The sequence below is a fragment of the Salmo salar genome, chromosome ssa25 (genome assembly GCF_905237065.1).
Source record: "Salmo salar chromosome ssa25, Ssal_v3.1, whole genome shotgun sequence".
In the NCBI taxonomy this organism is placed as follows: domain Eukaryota; kingdom Metazoa; phylum Chordata; class Actinopteri; order Salmoniformes; family Salmonidae; genus Salmo; species Salmo salar.
This window is the reverse complement of record NC_059466.1, coordinates 7,831,113-7,857,742: the sequence shown is the minus strand read 5'-3', so window position 1 is coordinate 7,857,742 and position 26,630 is coordinate 7,831,113. Positions and strand designations below refer to the sequence as shown.

Below are 26,630 nucleotides of genomic sequence, written 5' to 3'. Positions count from 1 at the left end.
ATCCATCTTACATAGTAATTTATGAAAGATTACTTCACTTTACGCAATTTCTTTGAGCTCAGACTGGGAGACTCACCGGCTTGGAGGAGCGACGTCCTTCTGCCCAAGTATGTGAGCCACTGGAGAACTCAGTAGAGGCGCTGGATAATGAGGCCTCACTGCCACTGCAGCTACTGCGTGGAGAGGTTAGACTAAGCAGGCTGGGCCACCTCCCTGCAGGAACACTTGCCTTCCCATTCCGCTGGACTTCCTGGAAAATAAGGAGTGTGTTCAGAAATTCAGTTCAAACTTTATTGTCCCCGCACTGAAATTCAAAAGATAGACACATGGAAGTGAAGTGTCAGCAGAGAGAAGTGACTTTAATGAAAATAAAGGTTCATTTGGATACGATTTTGGTAGAAAGCCCATCTTCAGAGCAATTAAAAACATTTTCCTATAGTTTTACCAAATAGGTTAAGCAGTTCACGATTAACAAAAAAATTAACTACTGAATACATCACTGTCCCTTTCCATCCAAAGGCTAATTAAGGATAGGTATGACATTCTCCACTCCACTTGTCACAGAAATCTCACTCTACAATGCAGGCATTCACTCGTCTTCTCTGTGCATGCAGACACTCTTTGTTTTGTCTTGATTATGTATTGTTGGTCAACAGTCAGAAACTAAGACCGAGATTCAATCCAATGTGCATTACAGCACAGGGCACTATAACAGACTTTTAGAGCTATTTTCCCATTTAGCTGACATGTGCAGAATTTTTGATGAATGTAATCTATGTGGACATCAGCGAAAATGCTGTTGAAAGATGCATTGACGACTCTATAGTGCCCTCTGCTATAACGCACATTGGATTGTATCCCAGTTTCTGAACGCTTTAGAATCTGTGGTCTCAGTGCCAAGACAAAGATGTACAATTCACTGAGCCTGTAGGCCCTTGGGTTTTTGGAATTCTATCATATCTCAAAAGTTAATGCATAATAAATGACACATGTCAGATGAGTAATATGTTGTTTAGCGTGAGTCTACAGGATGGACAGTGATCGATAATCACGCAGTGGTCTATGACTCAGCCTCATTCATCCTCTCTTAACTTCTCTCTCTGGCTGGAACCATGGGACGTCGTTTCCCAAAAGGAAAATGCTTTATCTAACTTTCAAACACATAGCCTGTGAGCAAAGAGAGAATGTGTTTGTTCCCAGAACGGTAGGTCTACTTGGCCAACCCTCAACCACACTTGATGGATGAGGCCAAGAAGATCATCAAGGACCTCGTAGCCACCCGAGTTCCGTTCTGTTCACTCTGCAACCATCTAGCAGACAGAGACAGTACAGGTGCATCAAACCCAGTACCAAGAGACTGAAAAACAACTTATATCTCCAGGCAATCAGACTGTTGAACAGCCATCACGTCATCTCCTGTAGTAAGAGACAAAGATAGACACCTCAAACACACAGACTCCAGTACTCATATCTACTTACACACGCATAGGCCCATACTCACAAACACACGCACATACACTACCGGTCCAAAATTTTAGAACACCTAGTCATTCAAGGGTTTTTCTTTATTTTTACTATTTTCTACATTGTAGAATAATAGTGAAGACATCAAAACTATGAAATAACACATATGGAATCATGTACTAACCAAAAACAAATCAAAATTCTTTAAATAGCCACCCTTTTTTCCTTGATGACAGCTTTGCAAACTCTTGGCATTTTCTCAACCAGCTTCACATTAAATGCTTTTCCAACAGTCTTGAAGGAGTTTCCACATATGCTGAGTACTTGTTGGCTGCATTTCCTTCACTCTGCGGTCCGACTCATCCCGAACCATCTCAATTTGGTTGAGGTCGGGGGATTATGGAGGCAGGTCATCTGATGCAGCACTCCATCACTCTCCTTCTTGGTAAAATAGCCTTTCCACAGCCTGGAGGTGTGTTGGGTCATTGTCCTGTTGAAAAACAAATGACAGTCCCACTAAGCCCATAACCAGACTTGACGGTGTATCACTGCAGAATGCTGTGGTAGCCATGCTGGTTAAGTGTGCCCACACCGCATCTCACAAAGACACGGCAGTTGGAACCAAAAGCCAATTTGGACTCTAGACCAAAGGACAAATTTCCACCAGTCTAATGTCCATTGCTCGTGTTTCTTGGCCCAAGCAAGTATCTTCTTCTTATTGGTGTCCATTAGTAGTGGTTTCTTTGCAGCAATTTGACCATGAATGCCTGATTCACACAGTCTCCTCGGAACAGTTGATGTTGAGATGTATCTGTTACTTGAACTCTGTGAAGCATTTATTTGGGATGCAATTTCTGAGGCTGGTAACCCTAATGAACTTATCCTCTGCAGCAGAGGTAACTCTGGGTCATCCATTCCTGTAGCGGTCCTCATGAGAGCCAGTTTCATCATAGCGCTTGATGGTTTTTGCGACTGCACTTGAAGAAACTTTCAAAGTTCTTGAAAAGTTCCGTATTGACTGACCTTCATGTCTTAAGGTAATGATGGACTGTCGTTTCCCTTTGCTTATTTGAGCTGTTCTTGCCGTAATATGGACTTGGTCTTTTAACAAATACGGCTATCTTCTGTATATCCCCTACCTTGTCACAACACAACTGATTGGCTCCAATGCATTAAGAAGGAAAGAAATTCCACAAATTATCTTTTAACAAGGCACACCTGTTAACAACACAAAGGAAAGTGAAAGTCTTTGAAATGAATACCATGTCCTCACACTGACCTGGGGTGAGTTTCCTAAAACCTTCTTAGCTAGTGGTACTTTATTTCTATCAATGAACCAGATGTACGCCACACGTAGTAGTAACTGTAGAGCGGTAGTCACATAGAGGCACACAGGAGATTCTTTCCCTCGGGGTTACGTAACGCTGCATGGGCCCAGACCAAGCTTGGTCTATTGTGCTGGTTTCCCCATGTCTCTGTCTAGTGTGAAAATGGAAAGTGAATAGCAGTACAGCCTAATTACTGTATGCACTACAAGCCATGGTGCTCAGCAACTGAGAGGAAAGAGGACAGATGAGGAAGAAAAGAGGGGGAGGGGTGATAAGGCTTTATCTTTACATGACCTTTTCAGACAATTTCTAATGCATATTTGGAGATTTGTGGAGATGCATCTTATCCCAACAAATTCTGAATCTATGTGTGTCTTTTAGACATATATGATATTGGGATTGTTCTCTCTGCTACCTTACGTCAAGCGGTTCCCGTAGCGCCAAGTCTAGATCCAAGAGGCTTCTAAACACCTTCTACCCCCCCAAGCCATAAGACTCCTGAACATCTAATCAAATGGCTACCCAGACTATTTGCATTAACCCCCCCCCCCTCTTTTTACACCGATGTTACTCTCTGTTGTTATCATCTATGCATAGTCACTTTAATAAGTCTACCTACATGTACATATTACCTCAATTACATTGTTTAACAGGTGCCCCCGCACATTGACTCTGTACCGGTACCCCCCTGTACATAGTCTCGCTATTGTTATTTTACTGCTGCTCTTTAATTACTTGTTACTTATATGAACTGCATTGTTGGTTAGGGGCTCGTAAGTAAGCATTTTACTGTAAGGTCTACACCTGTTGTATTCGGCGCATGTGACTAATAATATTTGATTTAATTTAATTTGATTACTTTCGAATATCATATATGAACATTTCCTATGGCCAGATATGGACTCGTTCGATATCCTGAGATATGTGACATCCTATTTTCTGTCTTCATGTTGACAAGTAGTGACTGTATACATATCATATCTGTGTTTTCTCAGCACATTCAAAGGCCTTTCTTTGAATTTTGTCAGAATTTTAGTTTTGTGATAAAGGTCAATATTGTAAGTGTGTTGATGCAATTAAGGTGACATTGGTTATACCCAGCTTTTATTTCACATTCAAAATGTATCTTAATAGCAAAAAACAAGAACATTTTAGTTATTGTACAGTATCACATGCTTTCAAATTCTCTTAAAGTCATTCAGATATGAATGCAGGAAAAATTCTCCCAGCACTGGAACCGAAGTCACCCTTGACTCGTAGTCGCTGCTGTACATGGAATGTTTTTGTCTTACTGTATCGGTGATGTCAAATCTCTGAGAAACTCTTGGAGTTGCCAGCGGTAATTAGCTTGCAGATTAATCCGCTTGAACGTGCTTTTGTTTGGCATTCTCCCGCAGCGCTTGTGAAATAAAGTATAGAGCAGATCACCAAATACTAGGTGAATATCAATGAATGGACTAAATCGGCCCAGTCCCCAGCTCCCTGATGCAATTATTTTCTATTCACATTAATTATTGCTAACAGATGACACTAATGACTTTGAGCGAATGCTGGCAATGGCAGCCCTGTTAGGGATCAATGCTATTTAAAAAGGGGTCACAGCACACCTAACACTTTCCGTCTTTCAAAATGTTTTGCATGTCAGCAATCAAGTTTTCAAGATATAGAACTTTCAAAATACAGAAAGTGTCTCAGTATGATGCATTTGAAAGTTCTATATCTTGAAAACTTGCTTGCTGACATGCAAAACATTTTGGGACTGTATCAACAGTGGAATAATGAAATAAATGCCAAAATATAGTTCTTGAGTTTTATTTTCCTTTAAGTTTAAATCAAAGTGTATTGATCTCTTACACAGTTTAGCAGATGTTATAGTGAAATGCTTGTGTTACTAGCTCCTAACAGTACAGCAAAAATGTCAAACAAATACAACAACAAATAGAAATAAGAAATCAGGAACTAACCCAGTTCAAATCAAATGTTATTCGTCACATGCGCCGAATACAACAGGTGTAGACCTTACAGTGAAATGCTTACCTATTTACAGTTAACCAAATTAACACATTATCAGTAATCCAAATGCAATCTATGCATATATACACCAAAAATATATATTAAGAATGATATGTACACCAGTGAGCTATGTCGAGAATTCAGTGTCAATAAACAGTATAACTAAATGTGATGTACAGTAGTAAATGTATTAGAATGAGCTATGTGAAGAATACACTAAATGAATACACAGTGTGAAAAACATAATACAAATGTCTCTATATACATGGGACAGCAGCATTGGCTGTGTGTGAGTGTGTGTGTACACTACCAGTCAAAGTTTTAGAACACCTACTCATTCAAGGGTTTTTCTTTATTTTGACTATTTTCTACATTGTAGAATAATAGTGAAGACATCAAAACTATGAAATAACACATATGGAATCATGTAGTAACCAAAAAAGTGTTAAATCAAAATTCATAAAATAGCCACCTTTTGACCTTGATGACAGCTTTGCACACTCTTGGCATTCTCTCAACCAGCTTCATGAGGTAGTCACCTGGAATGCATTTAAATTAACCTCTTACATCTAGACGTTCCGCTAGCGGAACACCTGCTCCAATATCAAATGATAGGCGTGGCGCGAATTACAAATTCCTCAAAAAAAAAATGCAATTTTTCAAACATATGACTATTTTACACCATTTTAAAGACAAGACTCTCCTTTATCCAACCACACTGTCCGATTTCAAAAAGGCTTTACAGCGAAAGCAAAACATTAGATTATGTCAGCAGAGTACCCAGCCAGAAATAATCAGACACCCATTTTTCAAGCTAGCATATAATGTCACAAAAAACAAAACCACAGCTAAATGCAGCACTAACCTTTGATGATCTTCATCAGATGACACGCCTAGGACATTATGTTATACAATACATGCATGTTTTTTTCAATCAAGTTCATATTTATATAAAAAAACAGCTTTTTACATTAGCATGTGACGTTCAGAACTAGCATTCCCACCGAACACTTCCGGTGAATTTCACAAAAAACACAACAATTATTTTAAGAATTATAGATACAGAACTCCTTTGTGCAATCGAGGTGTCCGATTTTAAAATAGCTTTTCGGTGAAAGCACATTTTGCAATATTCTGAGTAGACAGCCCAGCCATCACGGCTAGCTATTTTGACACCCACCAAGATTGACCCTCACCAAACTCCGATTTACTATTAGAAAAGTTTGATTAGCTTTGGTGTTCTTTATCAGAATGCACTCCCAGGACTGCTACTTCAATAACAAATGTTGGTTTGGTTCAAAATAATCCATAGTTATATCCAAATAGCGGCGTTTTGTTCGTGCGTTCAAGACACTATCCAAGGGTGACGAAGGGTTACGCGCCCGACGCGTTTCGTGACAAAACATTTCTAAATATTCCATTACCGTACTTTGAAGCATGTCAACCGCTGTTTAAAATAAATTTTTATGCCATTTTTCTCGTAAAAAAAGCGATAATATTTCGACCGGGAGTGGTGGTTTTCGTTCAAAGAGAGAGAAAGTAAACATGGAGTCGACTCGTGCACGAGCCTCAGTCTCATAGTACTCTGACCGGCCACTATCCAAACGCGCTAATGTTTTTCAGCCAGGGCCTGCAAAGCCACGATTCAGCTTTTTGCCGCCTTCTGAGAGCCTATGGGAGCCGTAGGAAGTGTCACGTAACAGCAGAGATCCCCTGTTTTGGATAGAGATAATCAAGAAGGCCAAGAAATGGTCAGACAGGGTACTTCCTGTACAGAATCTTCTCAGGTTTTGGCCTGCCAAATGAGTTCTGTTATACTCACAGACACCATTCAAACAGTTTTAGAAACTTTGGAGTGTTTTCTATCCAAAGCTAATAATTATATGCATGTTCTAGTTTCTGGGCAGGAGTAATAATCAGATTAAATCGGGTACGTTTTTATCCGGCCGTGAAAATACTGCCCCCTATCCATAACAGGTTAACCTCTCTAGGGTACCTACTCAACAGCCAGTGGAATCCCGTGGCGCGTTATTCAAGTACCTTAGAAATGCTATTACTTAAATTTCTCAAACATATGACTATTTTACACCATTTTAAAGACAAGACACTCGTTAACCTGTTATGGCTAGGGGGCAGTATTTTCACGGCTGGATAAAAAACGTACCCGATTTAATCTGGTTACTACTCCTGCCCAGTAACTAGAATATGCATATAATTATTGGCTTTGGATAGAAAACACTCCAAAGTTTCAAAAACTGTTTGAATGGTGTCTGTGAGTATAACAGAACTCAAATGGCAGGTCAAAACCTGAGAGATTCCTTTACAGGAAGTGGCCTGTCTGACCATTTCTTGAACTTCTTTGCCATCTCTATCTTTTACAAAGGATCTCTGCTCTAACGTGACACTTCCTACGTCTTCCATGGGCGCTCAGAGCCCGGAAAAACCTGAATGTCGTCATCCCAGCCCCAGGCTGAAACACATTATCGCCTTTCTCAAGTGGCCGAACAAGGGACTGTGGGCTTAGGTGCGTGCCCTGGCCTCCCCCGTCTTTGTGATTTTTCCTCTGTTTGCCAAAAAGGAGATTCCCGGTCGGAATATTATCGCTTTTTTACGAGATAAATTGCATAAAAATTGATTTTAAACAGCGGTTGACATGCTTCGAAGTACGGTAATGGAATATTTAGACATTTTTTGTCACGAATTGCGCCATGCGCGGGACCCTGATTTACCATTTCGGATAGTGTCTGGGACGCACGAACAAAACGCCGCTATTCGGATATAACGATGGATTATTTTGGACCAAACCAACATTTGTTATTGAAGTAGCAGTCCTGGGAGTGCATTCTGACGAAGACAACAAAAGGTAATCAAACTTTTATAATAGTAAATCTGATTTTGGTGAAGGCTAAACTTGCCGGGTGTCTTAATAGCTAGCCCGTGAAGGCTGGGCTATGTACTTAGAATATTGCAAAATGTGCTTTCATTAAAAAGCTATTTTAAAATCGGACATATCGAGGGCATAGAGGAGTTCTGTATCTATAATTCTTAAAATAATTGTTATGCTTTTTGTGAACGTTTATCGTGAGTAATTTAGTAAATTGTTAGCAAATTCCCCGGAAGTTTGCGGGGGGTATGCTAGTTCTGAACGTCACATGCTAATGTAAAAAGCAGTTTTTTGAAATAAATATGAACTTGATTGAACAAAACATGCATGTATTGTTTAACATAATGTCCTAGTTGTGTCATCTGATGAAGATCATCAAAGGTTAGTGCTGCATTTAGCTGTCTTCTGGGTTTTTGTGACATTATATGCTAGCTTGAAAAATGGGTGTCTGATTATTTCTGGCTTGGTACTCTGCTGACATAATCTAATGTTTTGCTTTCGCTGTAAAGCCTTTTTGAAATCGGACAGTGTGGTTAGATAAGTAGATTGCTTTAAAATGATGTAATAGCATATGTAAAATTGAAGATTTTGTATTTTTGAGGGAGGAAATTGTAATTCACGCCTAGCATTGGTTTGGAGCAAGACTCCTTTAAGAGGTCTAACCACACTGTCCAATTTCAAAAAGGCTTTACAACGAAAGCAAAACATTAGATTATGTCAGCAGAGTACCCAGCCAGAAATAATCAGACACCCATTTTTCAAGCTAGCATATAATGTCACATAAACCCAAACCACAGCTAAATGCAGCACTAACCTTTGATGATCTTCATCAGATGACAATCCTAGGACATTATGTTATACAATACATGCATGTTTTGTTCAATCAAGTTCATATTTATATCAAAAACCAGCTTTTTACATTAGCATGTGACGTTCAGAACTAGCATACCCACCGCAAACTTCCGGTGAATTTACTAAATTACTCACGATAAACGTTCACAAAAAAACACAACAATTATTTTAAGAATTATAGATACAGAACTCCTTTATGCAATCGCTATGTCCGATTTTAATATAGCTTTTCAGCTAAAGCACATTTTGCAATATTCTGAGTAGATATCCCAGCCATCACGGCTAGCTAATTTGACACCCACCAAGTTTGGCCCTCACCAAACTCAGATTTACTATTAGAAAAATGTGATTACCTTTGCTGTTCTTCGTCAGAATGCACTCCCAAGACTTCTACTTCAATAACAAATGTTGGTTTGGTTCAAATTAATCTATAGTTATGTTCAAATATCCTCTGTTTTGTTTGTGCGTTCAAGACACTATCCGAAGGGTAAAGAAGGGTACGCGCCCGACGCATTTCGTGACAAAAGAATTCTAAATCTTCCTTTACCGTACTTCGAAGCATGTCAACCGCTGTTTAAAATCAATTTTTATGCCATTTTTCTAGTAAAAAAAGCGATAATATTCCGACCGGGAAACCCTGTTTACGTTCAAAGACAGAGAAAATAAAAACATGGTGTCGCCTCGTGCACGCGCCTCAGTCTCATTGTCCTCTGATCGACCACTTACCAAAGGCGCTAATGTTTTTCAGCCAGGGGCTCCAAAGACATCATTCAGCTTTTTGCCGCCTTCTGAGAGCCTATGGGAGCCGTAGGAAGTGTCACGTTACAGCAGAGATCCTCAGTTTTCAATAAAGAGAGTAAAGAAGTCCAAGAAATTGTCAGACAGGCCACTTCCTGTAAGGAATCTTCTCAGGTTTTTGCCTGCCATAAGATTTCTGTTATACTCACAGACACCATTCAAACAGTTTTAGAAACTTTAGGGTGTATTCTATCCAAAGCCAATAATTATATGCATATTCTAGTTTCTGGGCAGTAGTAATAACCAGATTAAATCGGGTGCGTTTTTTTATCCGGCCGTGTAAATACTGCCCCCTATCCCTAACAGGCTAATATTGACTGTTTCTGGGCCTTATTACTTGGTAAGTAACATTGCCATGATGGAACTATTCATGTTTGTGTGTCTGTCCAGGCATTGGTTAAATCTATAATATGTGCATGTCTGCTTTGGCTATTTGGGGAATTTCCAGTTATGGTGATACCCCCAACACATAAAACTGCTAAACAATACCACAATACCACAAATGTCTATTATCTATCCTGTTGCCTAGTCACTTTAACCCTACCTATATGTACATACTGTAGCTACCTCAATTATATCGTACCGCTGCACATCGGCTCGGTACTGGTACTCCCTGTATATAGCCATGTAATTTGTACTCGTCATTTTACTCATTATTTACTGTGTATTTATTAATTGTGTCACTATTTACATATATATACAGTACCAGTCAAAAGTTGGGCTTCACCTACTCATTCCAGGGTTTTTTCTTTATTTGTATTATTTTCTACATTTTAGAATAATAGTGAATACATTAAAACTATGAAATAACACATGTGGAATCATGTAGTAACCAAAAAAGGATTAAACAAATCAAAATATATTTTAGATTTCAGATTCTTCAAAGTAGCCATCCTTTGCCTTGATGTGAGCTTTGCACACTCTTGGCATTCTCTCAACCAGATTCACCTGGAATGCAGTCTTGAAGGAGTTCCCACATCTGCTGAGCACTTCTTGGCTCCTTTTCCTTCACTCTGCAGTCCAACTCATCCCAAACAATCTTAGCTGGGTTGAGGTCGGGTGATTGTGGAGGCCAGGTCATCTGATGCAGCACTCAATCACTCTCCTTCTTAGTCAAATATTCCTGGAGCTGTGTTGGGTCATAGTACTGTTGAAAAACAAATGATAGTCCGACTAAGCGCAAACCAGATGGCATGGCATATCACTGCAGTATGCTGTGGTAGCCATGCTGGTTAAGTGTGCCTTGAATTCTAAATAAATCACAGACAATGTCACCAGCAAAGCACCCCCACACCATCACACCTCTTCCTCCTTGCTTCACGATGGGAACCACACATGCCGAGATCATCCGTTCACCTACTCCGCGTCTCACAAAGACACGTCGGTTGGAACCAAAAATCTCAAATTTGGACTCATCAGACCAAAGGACAGATTTCCACCGGTCTAATGTCCATTGCTCGTGTTTCTTGGCCCAAGCAAGTAGCTTCTTCTTAATGGTGTCCTTTAGTAATGGTTTCTTTGCCGCAATTCGACCATGAAGGCCTGATTCATGCAGTCTCCTCTGAACAGTTGATGTTGAGATGTGAAGCCTTTATTTGGGATGCAATTTCTGAGGCTGGTAACTAATAAACTTATCCTCTGCACAGACGTAACTCTGCATCTTCCTTTCCTGTGGCAGTCCTCATGAGAGCCAGTTTCATCATAGCGCTTGATGCTTTTTGCGACTGCACTTGAAGAAACTTTCAAAGTTTTTGAAATGTTCGTTATTGACTGACCTTCATGTCTTAAAGTAATGATGGACTGTCATTTCTCTTTGCTTATATGAGCTGTTCTTACTATAATATGGACTTGGTCTTTTACCAAATAGGGCTATCTTCTTTATAACACCCCTACCTTTCACAACACAACTGATTGGCTCAAATGCATGAAGAAGGAATGAAATTCCACAAATTAACTTTTAACAACCCACACCTGTTAATTATAATGCATTCCAGGTGTCTACCTCATGAAGCTGGTTGAGAGAAGGCCAAGAATGTGCAAAGCTGTCATCAAGGCAAAGACTTTGAAGAATCTCAAATATAAAATAGAAATATACTGCTCAAAAAAATAAAGGTAACACTTAAACAACACATCCTAGATCTGAATGAAAGAAATAATCTTATTAAATACTTTTTTCTTTACATAGTTGAATGTGCTGACAACAAAATCACACAAAAATAATCAATGGAAATCCAATTTATCAACCCATGGAGGTCTGGATTTGGAGTCACACTCAAAATTAAAGTGGAAAACCACACTACAGGCTGATCCAACTTTGATGTAATGTCCTTAAAACAAGTCAAAATGAGGCTCAGTAGTGTGTGTGGCCTCCACGTGCCTGTATGACCTCCCTACAACGCCTGGGCATGCTCCTGATGAGGTGGCGGATGGTCTCCTGAGGGATCTCCTCCCAGACCTGGACTAAAGCATCCGCCAACTCCTGGACAGTCTGTGGTGCAACGTGGCGTTGGTGGATGGAGCGAGACATGATGTCCCAGATGTGCTCAATTGGATTCAGGTCTGGGGAACGGGCGGGCCAGTCCATAGCATCAATGCCTTCCTCTTGCAGGAACTGTTGACACACTCCAGCCACATGAGGTCTAGCATTGTCTTGCATTAGGAGGAACCCAGAGCCAACCGCACCAGCCTATGGTCTCACAAGGGGTCTGAGGATCTCATCTCGGTACCTAATGGCAGTCAGGCTACCTCTGGCGAGCACATGGAGGGCTGTGCGGCCCCCCAAAGAAATGCCACCTCACACCATGACTGACCCACCGCCAAACCGGTCATGCTAGAGGATGTTGCAGGCAGCAGAACGTTCTCCACGGCGTCTCCAGACTCTGTCATGTCTGTCACGTGCTCAGTGTGAACCTGCTTTCATCTGTGAAGAGCACAGGGCGCCAGTGGCAAATTTGCCAATCTTGGTGTTCTCTGGCAAATGCCAAACGTCCTGCACGGTGTTGTGCTGTAAGCACAACCCCCACCTGTGGACGTCGGGCCCTCATACCACCCTCATGGAGTCTGTTTCTGACCGTTTAAGCAGACACATGCACATTTGTGGCCTGCTGGAAGTCACTTTGCAGGGCTCTGGCAGTGCTCCTCCTGCTCCTCCTTCCACAAAGGCGGAGGCAGAGGTCCTGCTGCTGGGTTGTTGCCCTCCTACGGCCTCCTCCACATCTCCTGATGTACTGGCCTGTCTCCTGGTAGCGCCTCCATGCTCTGGACACTACGCTGACAGACACCGCAAACCTTCTTGCCACAGCTCGCATTGATGTGCCATCCTGGATGAGCTGCACTACCTGAGCCACTTGTGTGGGTTGTAGACTCCGTCTCATGCTACCACTAGAGTGAAAGCACCGCCAGCATTCAAAAGTGACCAAAACATCAGCCAGGAAGCATAGGAACTGAGAAGTGGTCTGTGGTCCCCACCTGCAGAACCACTCCTTTATTGGGGGTGTCTTGCTAATTGCCTATAATTTCCACCTGTTGTCTATTCCATTTGCACAACAGCATGTGAAATTTATTGTCAATCAGTGTTGCTTCCTAAGTGGGCAGTTTGATTTCACAGAAGTGTGATTGACTTGGAGTTACATTGTGTTGTTTAAGTGTTCCCTTTATTTTTTTGAGCAGTGTATAACACTTTTTTGGTTACTACATGATTCCGTATGTGTTATTTCATAGTTTTGATGTCTTCATTATTATCCTACAATCTAGAAAATAGTAAAAATAAAGAAAAACTCTTAAATGAGTAGGTGTGTCATTACTTTTGACTGGTATTGTATATATGTGTTTATTTTCAGACAACTTAACATGTGTAAATATTTGTATGAACATAACAAGATTCAACAACTGAGACATAAACTGAACAAGTTCCACAGACATGTGACTAACAGAAATTGAATAATGTGTCCCTGAACAAAAGGGGGGCCAATATCAAAAGTAACAGTCAGTATCTAGGATTGGCCACCAACTGCATTAAGTACTGCAGTGAATCTCCTCCTCATGGACTGCACCAGATTTGCCAGTTCAGATTTACCCCACTCTTCCACCAAGGCACCTGCAAGTTCCCAGACATTTCTGGGGGGAATGGCCCTAGCCCTCACCCTCCGATCCAACTCAATGGCATTGAGATCCGGGCTCTTCACTGTCCATGGCAGAACACTGACATTCCTTTCTTGCAGGAAATCATGCACAGAATGAGCAGTATGGCGGGTGGCATTGTCATGTTGGAGGGTCATGTCAGGATGAGGGTACCACATGAGGGAGGAGGATGTCTTCCCTGTAACACACAGCGTTGAGATTGCCTCCAATGACAACATGCTCAGTCCGATGATGCTGTGACACATCGCCCCAGACCATGACGGACCCTCCACCTCCAAATCGATCCCGCTCCAGAATACAGGCCTCAGTGTAACGCTCATTCCTTCCACGATAAACGCAAATCCGACCATCACCTCTGCTGAGACAAAACCGCGACTCGTCAGTGAAGAGCACTTCTTGCCAGTCCTGTCTGGTCCAGCGACTGTGGGTTTGTGCCCATAGGCAACGTTGTTGTAAGGCAGGTCTGGTGAGGACCTGCCTTACAACAAGCCTACAACCCCTCAGTCCAGCCTATCTCAGCCTATTGCGGATATTTTGAGAACTGATGGCGGGATTGTGCATTCCTGGTGTAACTCGGGTAGTTGTTGATGCCATCCTGTACCTGTCCCGCAGGTGTGATGTTTGGATGTACTGATCATGTGCAGGTGTTGTTACAAGTGGTCTGCCACTGCGAGGACGATCAGCTATCTGTCCTGTCTCCCTGTAGCGCTGTCTTGGGCGTCTCACATTATGGACATTGCAATTTACTGCCCTGGCCACATCTGCGGTGCTCATGCCTCCTTGCAGCATGCCTAAGGCACGTTCACGCATATGAGCAAGGACCCCGGGCATCTTTCTTTTGGTGTTTTTCAGAGTCAGTAGAAAGGCCTCTTTAGTGTCCTAAGTTTTCATAACTGTGACCTTAATTGCCTACTGTCTGTAAGCTGTTAGTGTCTTAACGACCGTTTTACAGGTGCATTTTCATTAATTGTTTATGGTTCATTGAACAAGCATGGGAAACAGTGTTTAAACCCTTTACAATGAAGATCTGTGAAGATCTCTCTCTCTATATATATCTATCTATTTATATATATATATATATATATATATATATATATATATATATATATATATATATTATCTTTAACTCTGCATTGTTGAAAAATCTGTTATTTACGAAGCATGTGACATTTGATTTGATTTAATTTACTAAAGCCATGGATCTTTGTCTTGGTAATCACAAGCTTAACTGTTTCTAAGAGCATATACCAATTTCATTAGAAAGACATGACCCATGGCCTTAGAGCTGTTTCTGCATGTGCAAAAGCACAATCATGAGCCTCTGCATGAGTAAAAGCTTCTACAGGAGCAACCATTACCATCTTACATGCTACATCTAATATGTCTCGGATATAGCACACGCTTGATGTCTTATATTGAACTGAAAACAGCTAATACTTTAACAATTATTTTCTCTTCTAAATCACAAGGTACAGAATTTAAACCTATTTAATTCACAGTCTCTACATCTTTCCTTTCTTGTTTATCTAGTTTCTTCATCTACCTCTTTTGTTCACTCTTGTTCTATCTCTGGATCTCTGTCTGTTTATATATGTATGTACTGAATCAGCTTGAGGCTCAAGCTAAACCGATGTCACCAATGGGTAGAGTGACTCACTCAACACTGTCAACCAACGTTTGGAAGGGACAGGTGACACACCGAGCTCTCCCAGGGAAAGTCCTTTCTGAACACATCAAACTGACCCTGAAGCTCTGAATGGAAAAAAAACGTGTACACATCACATATCACATGATTCAGGAATCATAATCAAATAAACAGGAAATTGTTTATTCAGTTGGGAACTGTCCAATGTCATGTGGACAGAGTAAATGTGATATGTTATTGGAATGTAAATTGAAATTGATCAAATATGCACTGTAATCCATACTGAAATCCAATGGCAGATTAACACATATGATCCACAATTTACATCATCACATCAGAAACAATGCAAATTCCCTCAATGAATAATCCTTATTTACAAACCCTGAAATAAGTTACTGTCACGCCCTGACCATAGAGAGCCCTTGGTTCTCTATGGTATAGTAGGTCAGGGCGTGACTGGTGGTGTTCTATGTTGTTTATTTCTATGTTGGTGTGCTTGGTATGGTTCCCAATCAGAGGCAGCTGTTTAGCGTTGTCTCTGATTGGGGATCATATTTAGGCAGCCATTTCCCCTCTGTGTTTTGTGGGATCTTGTTTCTGTGTAGTTGCCTATGAGCACTGCTTGATCTTCACGTATCGTTTATTCTTGATTGTTTTGTGCGTTTCACTTAAATAAAATCTGTGGAACCCAGATCACATTGGTCCGAGTATGCTTCCAGTTCGTACGACGAGCGTGACAGATACAGTATGTGAAAATCATTTATTGATGTATATGGAAGAATAACATAAGAATTTGAGTCAAGTGCCCAGATCACAAGTTAGGATTCTGCCTAAAAGCATGAAGTCATTGCCTAAATCATTTCTATATTGTAAGGCGGTCTAGTACACCCACAGCATACTGGATAACGGCGTGTGCTGAACCAATAAATCAAGTGGGAGCATTCTCCACATTACATGCTCCTGTGAGCCATTACTAATTCATTCCAATGCTAGGGGCATCATAATGTCTTATCACAGAAACTCAAGACGCCCAGGAGGCCAGCAGTAGATTGAACTGCTTGAGAGCCTGAAATCTCACTGCAGGTCACACTCTCTTCTTTTCATTTGACAGACAAATGTTATACGCAAATGTTATCTGCATAACTATGAGTAGATTTTAAATAAAATTATTGTTGCATGCATCACACACTCCTCACACAGTTCCGACTCCATCATCATTTTCGCTGAAGACACAACAGTAGTGCGCCTGATTAGCAACAACAACGAGACAGCCTACAGGGAGGAGGTAGGCACTCTGACGGCATGGTGCCAGGTAAAAAACCTTTCCCTCAACGTTAGCAAAACAAAGGTGCTGATTGTGGAGTTCAGGAGGAACCAGGCTGGACACGCCCCCATCCCCAACCCCATCCCCATCCCCATCCCCATCCCCGGTCAATAACTTCACATTCCTTGGCGCACACATCTCAAATAAGCTGAAATGGTCTAACCACACTGACACAGTGGTGAAGAATGCACAAAAGCGACTCTTCAACCTCAGGATGCTGAAGAAACTTGCCCTGTCTCTGTGGGCCTTCACTGTGTTCTACAGTGGTACGGCAACTCCACTGCCGCAGACCGCAAGGCGCTTCAGAGGGTTCTACGTGCTGCCAAACGCACCATTGGGTGCACGCTGCCTGCTCTACAGGACACCTACAACACCAGGTGTCGCAGGAAGGCCAAGAACATCATCTGGGACCCCATAGCCATGCCCTGTTGTCCCCGCTTCAATCACTCAGACGTGAGCAGTACAGGAGCATCATGGCAAAAACTGGAAGACTGACCAATAGTTTCTACCCTCAGACCAACAGGCTGCTAAATAGCTACATGCTCCCCCCTCCCCTCTGCTACCTCCCCATATGGACATTTTCATGATTTTATTTAACTTAGTCCTGCATGTTGGAGCTTGGCGATTAAGATTTTTACTGTACCCTGCAATCACACCTGCAACCCTGTACATGTGACTCTTAAACACTCCAAATCTGAATCTGAATCCCGACTACCATCTGTCCCAACCTCCTAAAAATATTTATTTTAGGGTGTCATCAGAAACTGAAAAAAGTAAAACCAAGGGTTCCTTGGGAAATTATCGAACACCTGGCAACTGGTTTTGATTGAGTTGGAACTCCAGGAGTCTTTTTCTTCTGAAAACACAAACTCTAACACGAAAGGGCACTGATATCCTAACAATCCTAACTATAACACATGCCATATGTGCTGTAGTGTTACGAACATCTATGATACATAGCCGTGGGAAGTAGGGGTGCTGGGGGTGCGGCAAAATGGCAGCACCCCCTGCTATTTTTCCATTGCATTATTGATATAATTTATAATGGAATTGGGGTAGGGGAGATGAAAGAAGAAATTTAAAAATCTAATTATTCAAATTGTAGACAGCAACCAATCATTGACAATGCTTTACCGCAAGGTTGAAAGTTTCCTGTTCATTCTTTCCTGTAGGCTAGCAGTTAGCATTTACAAGATCAAAATCAAAATGTCTCAGAAAATAATTTCAGATTTCTTCAATCCTGGTGCTAGCCAACCAAAAAAACCTGCCATCATAGCAGCTCCAACTGATGAAAACCACAGGCCTGCTGCATCTAGCACCTGCAGCAGTCCACCAGTTACTCTGTGCCCAGTCCCTACTGATGTGACTGGCACCGAAACCCTAGCCTCCAAGCAGCAAGATGCTAACTCCACTGGCTGCAACAGCTCCACGTTAGCCCAGCCCCAGGCGGAGGAGCATTCTAGGCATACTGCACCCACAGATAACATTCTTTCAAACTGGCGCAAAGCAGCCGAGAAGTTTAGGGAACATGATAAGTCACCTCTACACACAAAGTCCCTTAAAAAATGTGCTGTTCTAGGTAGTACCCCAATCAGTGCCTTGTTTTCAGATTTGGCTGCTTTAAATCAATTAGATTTCTCGTCCGCTAGGGAGTGCATTTTAGAGGCGACACAACTCGTTGATAATAAAATGCACTTACAGTCTACCAAAGGAATGGGTTCTCAGGAGAGACAACTGGATGTCGGACACAATACAGAATGAACTCATTCAACAACTGGCTCACCCAGTACAGAGGGAGATTGTGTTGCACATATTAGAGTGTCTGCTGATGGTGCAACTGCCATGAGCACCATGGAACAACTCAATTCAAATTGTATTTAATTCTCAGCAGTCTCCAGTATGTCGGCCCGAACGTGGAGTCACACTGAGTTTTGGGGGTTTTCATCTCGCCTGTCTGCACCGCGTGAAGTACTCTCCACTTCACACACGACATGCTGAAGGATGACAAAAGTGTCAAGGGGGAAACAATTGACTGTACGTTTGTTTATGTGTGTCACGCCCTGTGTGGGATGGGCATTCTATGTCATTATATTTCTATGTTTTGGCCAGGTATGGTTTCCAATCAGAGGCAGCTGTCTATCATTGTCTCTGATTGGGAATCATACTTAGGCAGCCTTTTTCCCACCTGGTTTTGTGGGTAGTTGTTTTCTGTTTTGTTATCAGTGACCTGACAGAACTGTTGGCTTTCGTTTTGTTTCTTTGTTTAAGTGTTTCGTTATATATAATAAATTATGAACACTTACCACGCTGCGCTTTGGTCCACTCCTTCTGACGACTGCCATTACAATGTGTAACTCTGTGTTGCTGTTTATGTCACACTGCTTAGCTTTATCTTGGCCAGGTCACATTTGTAAACGAGAACTTGTTCTCAACTGGCCTATCTGGTTAAATAAAGGTGAAATAAAATATAATTTAAAAAAAGTAACAATGACAGCCTAATATTAATTTATGACCAAGGTGACGGCATGAGCTACCCAAATCTGCCTCAAGATGCTCACAGACAACGTATCCCCCAGAGTGAGCAAAACCCCAGCCCGCTATCGCCACACAATGCTGAACTGCTGGAGTAGGAGAACTCAGGTGGAGACAAATTATTTGAAGCAGTGGATCTGGTGCAATCAGAAGAGGAAAGACGATTCGACTAGAAAGGGGTAGGGATATCAGCAAGTAAAAAGAAAACCATAATTGACGCAGAAAAAGGAAGCACAACTCAACTGGGGCGCAAGGTCACTTTTTGTGTTTTATGACTGCCGGCACACCTGGCCCTGCAGCACGAGGTAAGACCAAGGTAGTTGATGTCTATGCCATCGTGGAAATCTGCTTGGCATATTACAAAAATCTCCATCAAAATCTGTCTGTTTAAGCTAGAGATATCAGGGGTTTTTGCATGGGCTGCATCTCAATCCACAGCATCCGCCGATGTCGGCCTTCCACATCTGCAGTGGAAGGTGGCAGAGCTACAGCGATGTTTGTCAGACCAGGAGACATCCCAAAAATCAGTCTTCTCATGAATACGACTGTAGCGTCCGAACAGTTTGGGCTGCAGACTAACATTACCCCACCATCGATAGGTGAGACTCTCACGAGCGCGTACATGTCGATTGTTTTGATCTAGGATGCCCAGAAGACTAGTCTGAAGGTAGTGTAGGGCGGCCCAGCCTCCGAAGTGAATCATATCAACACTATGCAAAGGGTTTTATTGTCTTCTCAGGAATTCAGCCTTCTTTGCATTATCTCACCAACCCCTCTTGCCACACTTTGAAGAAGCAGAGGTTCTGTTGTCTTTACATCCTGTAGGTCAGCTGTCTGACTGGAAGTTCAAATCAAATCAAATTGTTTTGGTCACATACACGCGTTTAGCGGGTATTGCAAAATGCTTGTGTTTTTAGCTGCAACAGTGCAGTAATATCTAACAATTTCACAACATATACCCAGTACACACAAATCTAAATAAAGGAATGGAATTAACAATATATAACTAGAAACTAACTCAACATTAATGTTATTGGTCAACAACTCAGATTTTGAATCTAAACATGGTAAAATGGTTATAAAAGGGTCCTAGCTTCATTGTCTCTCCCTCTTTCTTTGTTACTGACCTGCTGTGGTGAGACACACTCTCTCTCTTTCTTTTTCTCTCTATCGTTCCCCCAAGAGCTATGGGCCATCGCACAAGACATGGATTATTTGTCTCTCTCTGTCTGATCATGCATAGAACATGCCTTTTAATAACTGTTAATGCTTTGTAACTTAAGCGGTATGCCTTGTATGTGAATCCATACATTTTACAATTATATTACATCTATTTGTATTTAGAATTCCATAGTCGGACCTTTCTTGATTTCTTATTACTTACTGTAACTCAACTATGTTCTCTTGCATATTGCTAAATAATCTTAATGGAGTTAGATAAACATTTTAATAGGCTAATTGCATAGTCTTATTACGAGTCGCATGTGAGGTGTATATAACATGCATATATATCAAATATTACCCTACTACAGTAGCCCAGTAAAGTTTCATTTTTATTATGGAAGTATACACTGAATATACAAAACATTAGGTGAATTAGGTGAACATTAGGTGAATCCAGGTGAACCAGGTGAATCCAGGTGAAAGCTATGATCCCTTATTGATGTCACTTGTTAAATCCAATTCAAACAGTATATATGAAGGGGAGGAGACTGGTTAAAGAAGGATTTTTAAGCTTTGAGACAATTGAGACAAGGACTGTGTCAAGAACTAAAAAGCTACTGGTTATTTTATGTGTATCAAGAATGGTCCACCACCCAAAGGACATCCAGCCAACTTGACACAACTGTGGAAGGCATTGGAGTCAACATGGAACATGGAATGCTTCGACACCTTGTAGAGTCCATGCCACAATGAATTGAGGCTGTTTTAAGGGGATAGGAGGGTGCAACTCAGTATTAGGAAGGTGTTCCTAATATTTGGTATACCTAGTGTATATCAAATCAAATCAAATTGTATTGGTCACATATACATGGTTAGCATATGTTAATGCGAGTGTAGCCAAATGCTTGAGCTTCTAGTTCCGACTATGTAGTAAAATCTAACAAGTAATCTAACAAATTCACAACAACTACCTTATACACACAAATATACACAAATGTAAAAGGATGAATAAGAATATGTACATATAAATATATGGATGAGCGATGGCCTGCGGCATAGGCAAGATGCAGTAGATGGTGTAGAATAAAGTATATACAGTTGAAGTTGGAAGTTTACATACACCTTAGCCAAATACATTTAAACTCAGTTTTTCACAATTCCTGACATTTAATCCTAGTAAAAATTCCCTGTCTTAGGTCAGTTAGGATCACCACTTTATTTTAAGATTGCGAAATGTCAGAATAATGGTAGAGAGAATAATTTATTTTTGCTTATATTTCTTTCATCACATTCCCAGTGGGTCAGAAGTTTACATACACTCAATTAGTTTTTGGTAGCATTGCCTTTAAATTGTTTAACTTTGGTCAAACATTTCGGGTAGCCTTCCACAAGCTTCCCACAATAAGTTGGGTGAATTTTGGCCTATTCCTCCTGACAGAGCTTGTGTAACTGAGTCAGGTTTCTAGGCCTCCTTGCTCGCACATGGTTTTTCAGTTCTGCCCACAATTTTTCTATGCGATTGAGGTCATTGTCCATTTGGAAGACCCATTTGTGACTTCCTGAGTGATGTCTTGAGATGTTGCTTCAATATATCCACATAATTTTACTTCCTCATGATGCCATCTATTTTGTGAAGTGCACCAATCCCTACTGCATCAAAGCACCCCCAAAACATGATGCTGCCACCCCCGTGCTTCATGGTTGGGATGGTGATCTTCGGCTTGCAAGCCTCCCCCTTTTTCCTCCAAACATGACGATGGTCATTATGACCTATTTTTGTTTCATCAGACCAGAGGACATTTCTCCAAAAAGTACCATCTTTGTCCCCATGTGCAGTTGCAAACCATAGTCTGTTTTTTTATGGCGGCTTTGGAGCAGTGGCTTCTTCCTTGCTGAGCGGCCTTTCAAGTTATGTCGATATAGGACTCGTTTTACTGTGGATATAGATACTTTTGTACCTGTTTCCTCCAGCATCTTTACATGGTCCTTTGCTGTTGTTCTGGGATTGATTTGCACTTTTAGCACCAAAGTACTTTATTCTCTAGGAGACAGAACGCATCTCCTTCCTGAGTGGTATGATGGCTGCGTGGTCCCATGGTGTTTATACTTGCGTACTATTGTTTGTACAGATAAACGTGGTACCTTCAGGTGTTTGAAAATTGCTCCCAACGATGAATCAGACTTGTGGAGGTCTACAATTACTTTTCTGGGGTCTTGGCTGATTTCTTTTGATTTTCCCATGCTGTCAAGCAAAGAGGCACTGAGTTTGAAGATAGGCCTTGAAATACATCCACAGGTACACCTCCAATTGACTCAAATTATGTCAATTAGCCTATCAGAAGCTTCTAAACCATGACATCATTTTCTGGAATTTTCCAAGCTGTTTAAAGGCACAGTCAACCTAGTGTATGCAAACTTCTGACCCACTGGAATTGTGATATAGTGAATTATACTATGTAAACAATTGCTGGACAAATTACTTGTGTCATGCACAAAGTAAATGTCCTAACCGACTTGCCAAAACTATAGTTTGTTAACAAGAAATGTGTGGAGTGGTTGAAAAACTAGTTTTAATGACTCCAACAAAAGTGTATGTAAACTTCCGACTTCAACTGTATGACAGCCACTTCAAAACATACTTCCCACACTTTTACTTTCTGTTTTGCTATGTATGAATATGTTATTCAATGCGTTTCTATGGGCTAATAGCAGTAAGGCCAAATCCAATGTTTCATCTGTTTTTTATATATACTTACACGGGTCCTTAACCCTTTGACACATACGAACACACAGTGTGATCATTCTACAGTGATCCCTGCAGTGTCCACTCAAACCGGTGTGATTAGAACACTTCATTAGAACGTCTAGCTAATATTGACACAACAGTCAGCATTTGAGCTGACCACATATTTTTTTTGGAGAAACATTTTGCACAAACACAGTCTTTAAAATGTTATGTTCTCAATATGAACAGTTTATTTTGGATGCAATGTTCAGACATTCACAAAAGTAGCAACAGCACGACACAATTCTCAAATTGTAAAATAGTCCTTGCGCTAACTGACGCTAACTGAGAAAAGGGTGTGTTAACATGGTCATATTTAGCCAACTCTTGGCTGGTAGAAACCATAGTATGAATTAGTAACAATAGTAACAATTACTACTTACAATTCATCACATCATGGGTGAGCTCACCAGTGATCAAAATAAAACACTTTCTAAAAGTCAAAAGTAATCTGATGCTGTGTAGTTTGTGCATGCCGCCATGTTTGTTTTTCTCCGTCAACCAAGGAATGAATAAGAATATGTGAATAAAAATATATGAATGAGCAATGGCCGAACGGCATAGACAAGATGCAGTAGATGGTATAGAGTACAGTATATACATATGAGATGAGTAACGTAGGGTATGTAAACATTATATAAAGTGGCATTGTTTAAAGTGGCTAGTGATACATTTATTACATACATTTTTTCATTATTAAAGTGGCTAGAGATGAGTCAATATGTTGGCAGCAGCCACTCAATGTTAGTGATGGCTGTTTAGCAGTCTGATGGCCTTGAGATAGAAGCTGTTTTTCAGTCTCTCGGTCCCTGCTTTGATGCACCTGTAGTGACCTCGCCTTCTGGATGATAGCGGGGTGAACAGGCAGCGGCTCGGGTGGTTGTTGTCCTTGATGATCTTTTTGGCCTTCATGTGACATCGGGTGGTGTAGGTGTCCTGGAGGGCAGGTAGTTTGCCCCCGGTGATGCGTTGTGCAGACCTCACCACCCTCTGGAGAGCCTTACGGTTGTGGGCGGAGCAGTTGCCATACCAGGCGGTGATACAGCCCGACAGGATGCGAATTTCTTCAGCCTCCTGAGGTTGAAGAGGCGCTGCTGTGCCTTCTTCAGCACGCTGTCTGTGTGGGTGGACCATTTCAGTTTGTCCGTGATGTGTACGCCGAGGAACATAAAACTTTCCACCTTCTCCACTACTGTCCTGTCACTGTGGATAGGGGGCTGCTCCCTCTGCTGTTTCCTGAAGTCCACGATCATCTCCTTTGTTTTGTTGACATTGAGTGTGAGGTTATTTTCCTGACACCACACTCCGAGGGCCCTCACCTCCTCCCTGTAGCCCGTCTTGTCGTTGTTGGTAATCAAGCCTTCCACTGTAGTGTCGTCTGTAAACTTGATGATTGAGTTGGAGGCCTGCATGGCCACGCAGTCATGGGTGAACAGGGAGTACAGGAAAGGGCTGAGAACGCACCCTTGTGGGGCCCCAGTGTTGAGGATCAGCGGGGTGACTACTGGCACGCTGGAGTTGATGGCGCCGACAGAGATGGTCGCCTTGCTTCGAGTTCTTAGGAAACTATGCAGTATTTTGTTTTTTTTCAGTAGTTTTTTTTTATGTATTATTTCTTACATTGTTACCCCAGGAAATCTTAAGTCTTATTACATACAGCCGGGAAGAACTATTGGATATAAGAGTAACGTCAACTTACCAACATTACGACCAGGAATACGACCTTCCTGAAGCGGATCCTCTGTTCGGACCACCACCCAGGACAGTGGATCTAATTACAGTAGTCGACCCAAAACAACAGCGCCGCAGAAGGGGTAGACGAAGCGGACACCTGGTCATGCTCCGTAGACGTGCTCATCGCCCCCGCTCCCGAGTATACTACTAGCCAATGTCCAGTCTCTTGACAACATGGTAGATGGAATTCGAGCAAGGGTTGCCTTCCAGAGAGACATCAGAGATTGTAACATTGTCTGTTTCACGGAAACATGGCTCTCTCTCGAGATATGTTGTCGGAATCGGTTCAGCCACCAGGTTTCTCCATGCATCGCATCGACAGAGATAAACACCTCTCTGGGAAGAGGAAGGGCGGGGGTGTATGCTTCATGATTAACGACTCATGGTGTAATCATAACAACATACAGGAACTCAAGTCCTTCTGCTCACCCGACCTAGAATTCCTTACAGTCAAATGACGGCCATTTTACCTACAAAGAGAATTCTCATCAGTTATAGTCACAGCTGTGTACATTCCCCCTCAAGCAGACACCAAGACGGCCATCAAGGAACTTCACTGGACTATCTGCAGACTGGAAACCATATACCCTGAGGCTGCATTTATTGTAGCTGTTGTTTTTAACAAAGCAAATTTGAGAACAAGGCTACTACTTAAATTATACCAGCATTTTGATTGCGCTACGCGCATGGACAGTACCCTCAACCACTGCTACTCTAACTTCCGCGATGCATACAAAGCCCTCCACCACCCTCCCTTCGGCAAATCCGACCACGACATCATCTTGCTCCGACCGTCTTATAGGCAGAAATTCAAACAGGATGTACCAGTGACGAGAACCATTCAACGCTGGTCCGACCAATCGGAAGACACGCTTCAGGATTGTTTTGATCACGCAGACTGGAATATGTTCCGGTCAGCCTCAGAGAACAACATCAACCTACACGCTGACTCGGTGAGTGCGTTTATAAAGAAGTGCATTGGAGATGTTGTACCCACTGTGACTATTAAAACCTACCCTAACCAGAAACCGTGGATGGATGGCGGCATTGGCGCAAAACTGAGAGCGCGATCCACCACATTTAACCATGGAAAGAGGTCTGGGAATATGACCGAATATAAACACTGTAGTTATTCCCTCCGCAAGGCAATCAACATGCAAAATGCCAGTACAGGGACAAGGTGGAGTCAAATTTCAATGGCTCAGACACGAGACGTATGTGGCAGGGTCTACAGGTAATCACAGACTATAAAAAGTTAACCAGCCACGTCACAGACAACGACGTCATGCTTCCAGACAAACTAAACACCTTCTTTGCCCGATTTAAGGTAAATACAGTCCCACCATCGCGGCCCGCGAACAAGGACTGCACCTCCCCTCCTTTTCCTTGACTGACATAAGTAAAACATTTAAACGTGTTAACCCTCTCAAGGCTGCTGGCCCAAATGCCATCCCTAGCTGTGTCCTCAGAGCTTGCGCAGACCAGCTGGCTGCTGGGTTTACGGACATATTCAATCGCTCCCTATCCCAGTCTGTTGTCCCCACATGCTTCAAGATGGCTACCATTGTTCCTGTACCCAAGAAGGCAAAGATAACTGAAATAAATGACTACTGCCCCATAGCACTCACTTCTGTCATCATGAAATGCTTTGAGAGACTAGTCAAGGATCATATCACCTCCACCTTACCGGCCACAATAGACCAACTTCAGTTTGCATACCACCCCGAACAGGTCCACAGATGACGCAATCGCCATCACACTGCACACTACCCTATTGCATCTGGACAAAAGGAATACCTATGTAAGAATGCTGTTCATTGACTACAGCTCAGCACTCAACACCATAGTACCCTCCAAGCTCATCATCAAGCTGAAAGCCCTGGGTCTCAACCCCACGCTGTGCAATTGGGTCCTGGACATTCTGACATTCCCCCCAGGTGGTGAAGGTAGGAAACAACATCTCCACT

At 41.9% G+C, this 26,630-nt stretch overlaps 1 protein-coding gene across 2 annotated transcripts in view; it reads right to left on the bottom strand.

The window, feature by feature from the left end:
* The window catches only part of LOC106586108 (nck-associated protein 5), a 101,763-nt gene that overhangs the window by 23,113 nt on the left and 52,020 nt on the right, over positions 1-26,630 (bottom strand). For both annotated transcript variants that reach the window (XM_045707706.1, XM_014172977.2), the window contains exon 8: positions 77-250. In XM_045707706.1, coding sequence (XP_045563662.1) covers positions 77-250 — 174 coding nt within the window. The remainder of the gene's footprint in view (positions 1-76; positions 251-26,630) is intronic.